Source organism: Falco punctatus (genome assembly GCF_963210335.1).
Source record: "Falco punctatus genome assembly, chromosome: Z".
Lineage (NCBI taxonomy): Eukaryota > Metazoa > Chordata > Aves > Falconiformes > Falconidae > Falco > Falco punctatus.
The window spans coordinates 2,696,974-2,704,983 of NC_137586.1; the positions used below are offsets into that span (position 1 = coordinate 2,696,974).

An 8,010-nucleotide genomic window follows, 5' to 3' on the forward strand; every position below is an offset into this window, starting at 1 on the left:
CACACTACCAACCTTGTTTGTTCGTGGGTTTAACATCAGTGGCTTGCCTTTTTCTTTTGTATGTGCACTGCGACACACCATCGCACAGGGAGTGGCAGCTACTCTTAGTCGAGAGAACATTTTTTTTTTATACTGCACCTGGGAAAGAAAAAAAAAGAAAATCATTCATATACAGAGGCAGTGGAACCAGTGTTCATATTTGTAGGCCATCTATTGTAAAAGAAATAGGCACATGCTAGATAAAACTCTTTGTTCTAACACTGTGATAGTAACTCAGAATCACCTTGCAGCAGCCAACTGGTAGAAAAAGAAGGAAGGCTTTACAATGATGAGAGTGCATGAGCGAGTGGAGAGAAAATACAGGGACACTGATGTGAGCTAGCATTGTGCTGTGGACTGTAGTCAACCAGCATTCACTACGTGTTGCCTTATAGCTGCACCATAAACCCAGAGCAGAACTGCCATTAGCAAATATTAACCTTCTGTGGTGACCCTGCAACTGGCACCAATGCAAATACCAAGCAGGGCAGAATGACTTGGGCTAGTGCACCAAGAAGATTTTAAGCTGAGTTGCTCCAGCAGCTTTCTGAAAATGAAATCTTGTGGCCTGAACAAGAAAAAAACTAGATTAGAACAAAATGTAGACTTAAAATGGTCAGAAATTCACTGAACTCTGGATTTCATGCTTAGATTTTTTTTAATTCCAAGCCTGAAAAAAGGCTATTTTTAGAGAGAATATAGTCTTTTCAACAACTGACATGTTTCCCTAACAAATAAAAAAAATTGTTAGTACCATTCAAAGCTTAGTTCTTAATCTTGCCAGGTGATAACTCCTAAATCCATTTTACTCAACTATTAACTGCAAGCTCTTTGGAACAGAAATTATCATTTATCACGTGCTTGTAAAACGCAGTACCACCAGTGAATGCGTACTGGACTCATCTCTAAACATTATTTCACCAACACAGAGAGACAACAGCAATGACAGCGAGACCTTACAGAGGACCATGGCCTGTATGAAGACACATTAAGATGGCAGGCCAGAAAGGTCAGATGTACACAGCTCAGATGCAGTATCATGCAGAATCCTAACACGGGGAGAAGAAAAAAACCCCAACCAACAAATCCCAACAGCCCTATAGAGTCAGTGGAGGAAGGCAGAGATCCGGGATCAGCACAGCAGGGAACCCCTCTCCATTGCAATTGGTGTGGGTGGGGGACCCCAGCAGCCAGAGCTCCATCATCCCCTGGCCCAGATGCAGGTTCACATCCAAGAGACATGCAAGGACAGTAAAGCAGGTATGAACCATTTTTAAGGAACGAAATGATGCATGGTTTAGATTTTTAATTTCTTCCAGATGGAATCCAAAATTAGATTAAACAACAAAATTTCATTATCTTAAATACAGCCTGAATACTTTAGAAGACCTTCTTATAATCAAATTTACATATAATCAGCTTTTAAAATGGCACACTGATCTTACAAGTTACAATCTAAGGATTTTCTTCAAAATCTTTCCAAGCATTAAGAGAACATGCAAATATTTTTCATCAACAGTTACACGCAAGTTTCTCTTCCACCTACTGTAAAGCATAGAGGAAAGCAGCACTGTTATTCAGCAGGATCGCTTTCTCTCATTCTTTATTTGTTTGTTTAGGCCTTGCAACTGAAAAAAAAAATCCACTGAAAACCCAAGTGTTTAGTTGTTTCGTGGTGAAGAACATAAATTTACTGTGTGGAGACAGGATGAATGGAAGCCTTGCCAGCACCACAAACAAATGTTGCTTTTAACATGATAATTCCTCCCTGAACCAGCTAGCAGTGGACTAAACACCGCTGGTCTGCCAGAACTCTGGGCAGCTGAAAATCAGGATCAGATAAGCAAAATTCATTTTGTGCTGCAAAACAATCAGCCTTTAGGAATGGCAAATTCACTCTTAACTGTTTTTAATTCTGTTCCTTTGCCATCATTACACAACTGTGAGTCCATCTCCTCAAGCACATGAGGCTAAAAGCAATCTGTGATTACAGCGTCGCAGCAAACCTCAGCCCACATCCCATCAGTCTGGTGTTAAGGTGGCTTCAATGGGTCATGAGCAAATGCCTTAAACATGGAATTAAAAAGTAGGCCAAACAGCACACCTCAGCCTACTCTAATGAAGTTTAAATTACTTTGTTGCAATTAGTAAGCATTTAAGAACCATCAAGATTGTGGCCCAGATTTCTCCTAACTTGATCAATTAACTCTCTAATCAACTCTCTAATCAAGAGAGAGAGAGAAAAAGACTTTTCAGGGGTGTGATTAAAATCTTACTTTATTCTCTTCACTATGAGAGAAGACCTGCTCCTCTCCTCTGAGGTGACATACTCGCATGTAAAACAATTCTCTTGCTGGGTGTCTTCAGATGCATAAAGCAAGTGGGAGAATCAGGCTTCATTTTTCACTCAGTCCCTCTGTTTATATGCAAGAGATATAATCCCAGTTAATTTATATCCAGCATAAAACCTGATTGGTAACTCAGTCCTGAGCTCTTCTTTCCCTGCTCTTCCAATTGGTTCCTATTTCTGTTTCATCTCCCTTCTTGCACATCTCCTCTAGCTCCTTTTGTGGCAGCTTTTAAACATGTCTTAGCAAGAATCTGCCTCCAAAACTCAGTTTAATGTGGCTTACCCTGAAACCACAAAGCAAGCATCCTTCCCTATCCCCTGTCCATACTCCTCTGTAGGAGTGCCAAGAGCTCTGCCCGTGTGGCCGTGGCCCTCCATGACTCATCTACCCTTTACTCCCCGCTCTGCTGGCCACCAACTTGGCAAGAACAAGCCAGCCATCAGCTCATGTCTTTCCACTTTTGAAGTCCCAAATCCTCCTCAAGAATACATGCACGGGACAATCCAGCAAACCTTAGGATTAAAAATCAAGGCTACATCCGTACATGCCACCAGTGTCTTGATGCTTTTTACAATGAAACTCCCAGGCTAACTCTGCTCACCCCCAAGCCGAGGCTCACAGGTGGGTTTGAGCCAGATGCAGCACTGGGGTAGCCATAAAACTCACACCAGGAGTTCGGGATTCCCGCTAACAACTTCTCAGACAGAAGATGCCACCAGACAATAAAAATATTTTAAATGCAGCACGGTAGAACTGACAACAAATAACATGCCCTGGGCAGCACCGCTTCCCCTCTGGTCTCATGGGGAAGACAGAAGGGACTGCCTTGTGCCCAGTGGCTAGTACTTGCCAGCTCTGCTTCTGCGAAGCATTTCGAGCAGGCAACAAGGTGCAAGGAGAAGTTTGGAAAAAGGGTCCCTGAACACATACCTGGTTTCAAGGAGACTAAAGGGTTGGGTCATGCTGCTTCATGGGAAGGTTTTTAGATGGTTTATGATGGGTTTTGTAGAAGGGAGGCCAGGCTTGAGATGGTGCTTTAACCATAAGAAAAAGGACAGATTATTTTGATGGTAGAGGCTGTCAAAAGGGGAGTGTTGCAATGACATGAAAAAATACACTGCAGAACCTCAGCCCTCTGTGTCCCACGAGGAAGAATTAGGAAAAAAGCAGAGGAATTCAAAGAAGAATAAAATTCCTGCTGAAACATGTGTCTCCATAACCAGAACAAGGACTTCTTTTCTTCTTTCAGTACCTGACAATGGTAAGGACTAAACATGACTGTTGTGCACCACTGGACTTAATCCAATACAATGGGTAATTTTTGATTTATTACCACATACATGCTGTGTCACAATTTAAGAGAATTAAATTCTTCAGCATGCCAGATGACAGCTCTCTGCTGTGCCTTATCAGGAGGCATCTGGCCAGGTCAAACTAATTACCAATACTGCACAAGTGCCCTTATCTAGGAGCAAATGTTTTGCTGCTGCAATTATGGATTTGTTAAACTGCAAAAGCTACCTTTAAGGGAAAGGTTCCTCATACTTTTAAAAGGTACAATTATGTTGTTCAGAGAGTCAGGAAGCTCAGTGTCAATTAAAGCAAGGTCTGCTTCAATTCCTGCACAGGCTGCCTGACGCATCTGTTATACCTTAAGAGCAAAAAGTATCTCTCAGTGGACAGCAACATGCGCTCCATGACTTTGCAGTCTTCCTTCACTTTGAAAGATGGCTAAAGAGAAATCTATTTCAAGTATTCCTGAAATCCTGTGTAAATGAACAGTTCCAGTCTTCCTTTCATGTACAGAAATTTCCAAGACCTGTGCATTAATAGAAACTTGTTCTTGATAAACACAAGCTGGAATTATTCATTCAAGACCACACAGGCACCACAATTTCCAATCTTTCTGGCCTCGATCAGTTTTGGTATTTTGAGTATCACTGCTCTAGGGCCAACAAACATTTTCTCTTACATTGCCATAGCAATCTATCCAGTGAGTCTGCAGTATCCCCAGGCTGCTGTGGATACACCACCACACTATCTTTTCTTCTTTTTTTTTCTAAATGAATCAAGGCTTGACACAAACCAGGCACACACTAGCTGGCTTCATCACTTCAATAATGATAAAGCAGTCTAAAATTATTACATTAGGCAAGTACCAACTATAACTGCGTCTCCCAATGAGACTTTTACTCAAGAGAAAGCAGCTTTGCCTGCACCTGCCACACTGCAGTGCATGCTTTGCAGATCAAGGGGGAAGGGGGCACTCGTATTTTACAACGGGAGCATCCCAGTGTGTACGTGTGTGGAGGAAAGAGCAGACTGATGAAGCTGGGCGATGCTGTCCTGCACAGCAACTCAGCACCTCTGATGCCCTGAGCTGACCAGACACTGTTGGAGGGAGTTAGAAGAAAATGGTGGTAATAATTTTTCAGGTTCCTTCCAGCAAAGTCCTGAGCTGCCACTTTAAAGGATATTTCTACTGTACCTTGAGATCTGCAGATTAAAAGGAACAAACATATGGGGAGGTGTTACTAATAAAATGTTTGGCGGTAGTAAGCTGGTCATTTTGGATGCAGATCTTCAAGATATTGAAACTAATTTTCTTCCCTCTTACTCTGAGGCAACTGGTTCAACAAGGAGAAAAATTAGATGTGCAGTACTTCAGTGAAGAAAGTTAGTAACATGAGGCTTGAAACATCCAGCAAATAAAGCACACTTAGGCAAATTCAAAAGTGAATAATAGCAGACAACCTTTGCAAAAAGAGCATGTGTTCTCTAAATTGCTTTAACTTACAATATTATAAAACTTCTTGCAGCACAACTAGAAAGTAGGACTAAATCATTTGATATTGGAGTCTTGGTTCATAGAAGTTCTTATCACACGACATCAGAGAGCTATTTTATTATACACTAATGATCTGGCCTAAACATTTTTCTGAAGTCAGTCCATTATCTTGTACTGTTGAAACTGCAGCAGCATCTACTTCGACATGAAGATGTACTCACATTCTTGATTTTATTCCATTTGTCTGACTGGGAGGGCTACCAGTAGTAAAGGTAAGTGCATCTGTGTATGTGGGACAAAGGCCTTATCCTGCAGAATCCTTAGAAAGATTGCAGAAATACACAGAAAGTCACTGTTGCTTTATTCTGCAGAACGGGTACATTCCTGTATTAGAACTGTTTTCTTCAGTTCACAAATAGGGATTTTTTTTGGATACGAGAGTGAAACAAGGATGTTCTCAATAACTGCTGCACACTTATAAAAGGGAATTCTTCCCAGAACAGCTCAGCAATAAACACGGAGAAACAAAGCCGCATGCTAATTTAGTGCCAATCAGGTAAAGTATAAGCCTGCAAACCACTTATAAACATCGGTGTGCACTACAATTAGGACTTAAAAAAGAAACCCACCTGCTTAAATTACAGAAGAACCTGAAAAACTACCCATACACAGTTAGTTAACAGCCCAAGTAACAGCAAAGCACTCCTTCTGTTGCAATAAAGGGGCTGCCACCAGTCGATGAACGTTCAATTAGTACTCACTCAAGCACAGTGCACTACCACGCATTGACAGCTTTGCTTAGTTTGCAGAAGAAAAAGCTTCAAATCTTGTCTGCACTCATGCTGCTGACTGGTAACGCTACCGCACAGGACTCTCAGAAGTTTTGTTCTGGGACTGTTAACACACACTTTGCTCAAAATACACGCCCAGACTGAATTTCTACAGACCTTATCACGTCTAATAGAGCCAATATCATGTTAGGCACTGGTGGCTGCACACACACATGGATTACTTGCAGAGTTTCATATTCTCTCTGCCACTTCCTGTTACCCACGTATGTACACAGGTAAGATTTCCCTTTGCTCTTCACTACTTTTTGGAATTAAGAATGCAAAGATACCAAACAATAGCTTGCCTGGCTACAAGACTGTCCTTTTTTATCAGCCCCCTATCAACAGGTTGCAAGTTTTCAGTTTTTTTCCAAGAGATTCATGCCATGATACAACACACCAAGTTGCTCAGAGATGAGCACTTATCTGGTACCATTTAACATTACGGTGCAGCAAGGCCAAGGGGCACATGGGACCTGAAACAGTGGCATTTCAAACCGCCACCACCACTTCTTTTAATAGTCAAGAAGCAAAACCCAACGACCAGAGAGACTAGCTCTAAAAATACCAGGCAGCCTGACTGTGTTTCCTCTTCCAGCCCCACACCAGCAGCTCTGCAACTTCCCAGCTTTCACTCTCTAGCTTTTAGGCCCATCAAAGTTCACCACAGGTTGTAAGTCATCACGGGGGCCCATCAGCCAACACCGAGGAGCTGCAGAAAGAGCTAAATGTGGGGAATTTGGGGGCAGCATCCTCCCAGGCTTGACCAGAGGAGCTGCTACCAACAATGGCGCTTGTTCTCGGCGGGTGGCAGCTGCGTTTGTCACCCATTTTGACAGCTGGTAAACACACAGCCCTGCACAGCCTGGGCAGTGCACGCCCTGTTGCCTCTGAGGCAGGACCTGAGGTATTTTCCACCTGCCGCCGGGGCCGGCCGCGCCAAGGGCAGCAGGCCAAGGGCAGGGGGCCGCGGCAGGCCTCCACTACCCCGCACAGCAGGCCGAGCCTCGGGGCCTGCCGACACACAGGGGCGAGCTGCTGTTGTGCTAGGCTTCAGTCGGCCCCAGGGGATACGGAGCTCCCTCCATCCCCATTCCCCGCTCCCGGGCGGGCCTCGTGTCCCCTCACGGGAGGACGGGGCTGGCCGCACGCCCGGGCCCTCCCGGCCCCCGGTGCCGCCCCGGTCCTGCCCATCGCACGCCCTCCGGCTGCTGCTCGGTGGTACGCTCGGCCAGGGCACGAAGCGAGCGGCCTCTCCTCACCCTGGCAACACGCAGGCGGCAGGGCCGGGGGCCAGGTTTCAAAGCGGGGAGGCACTCGAGAGAGGAAAGGCTGCAAGGGTCGAGGCTCTGGAGAAAACGCCCCCAAAATGCGGGCTTGTAAGAAGACAAGAGGCCTTTCGTACGCCGATTGTAAAATTGTTATCAGAATGGGATCTACCTCCTCCTGTGGCTGCTGCCCTCTGAGTGATGCTGGCCGAGGACCCGTTTCTATTGTGCAACAGCAGCTCCCATCCGCCGAAGCTCCCTCTGCCTCGGAACCCGCCACTGAATGGAGCAAACAAGGAGGCACCGGGGAGGGACACCCCGGAGGGCGGGGTGTTCCTTATGACTGACAAGCCAGCGCAGCCAATGAAAAGAAAGTCGGCTCGCCGGTCGACGGCCGGCGCGACCAATGAGCTTCCCGCTCCGCTGCTCTCCGCCCTGACGGAGGGGAAACGGGGCCGGGCATGGCCGGGCGCGGCCTGTTAAATGTTAATTAGGACAGGAGAGACAGCGAATCGGCGTGGAGAGGCGTGGCGCCCTGAGGGGCGGGGCTCCCGGTAAGGGGCGGGGTGAGGGGTTGTGTGAGGGCACGGGACGTGAGGGGACTGGGCTCGTGAGGGGGCAGCAGCTGCGAGGGGCCAGGGCCCGCGTGAGGGGCCAGGGGCTGTGAGGGGACCACAGCTGTGAGGGGACAGGGATGGGGGCTGTCAGGGGCCAGGGGCCGTGAGGGTGCCCAC

The 8,010-nt window shown here is 46.0% G+C and overlaps 1 protein-coding gene across 3 annotated transcripts in view; it reads right to left on the reverse strand.

Moving 5' to 3' along the window:
• The window catches only part of ME2 (malic enzyme 2), a 37,147-nt gene extending 29,372 nt beyond the window's left edge, over window positions 1-7,775 (reverse strand). Inside the window, exons 1-2 of one of the 3 annotated variants that reach the window (XM_080371614.1) lie at window positions 7,449-7,773; window positions 13-138 (exon numbers count right to left, since the gene is read on the reverse strand). In XM_080371614.1, coding sequence (XP_080227740.1) covers window positions 13-120 — 108 coding nt within the window. In that variant the 5' untranslated portion in view covers window positions 121-138; window positions 7,449-7,773. Of the gene's footprint in view, window positions 1-12; window positions 139-7,448 lie in introns of all 3 variants that reach the window. The other 2 variants (XM_080371613.1, XM_080371612.1) reach the window with 2 other exon arrangements.
• Window positions 7,776-8,010: the final 235 nt, after the last annotated feature.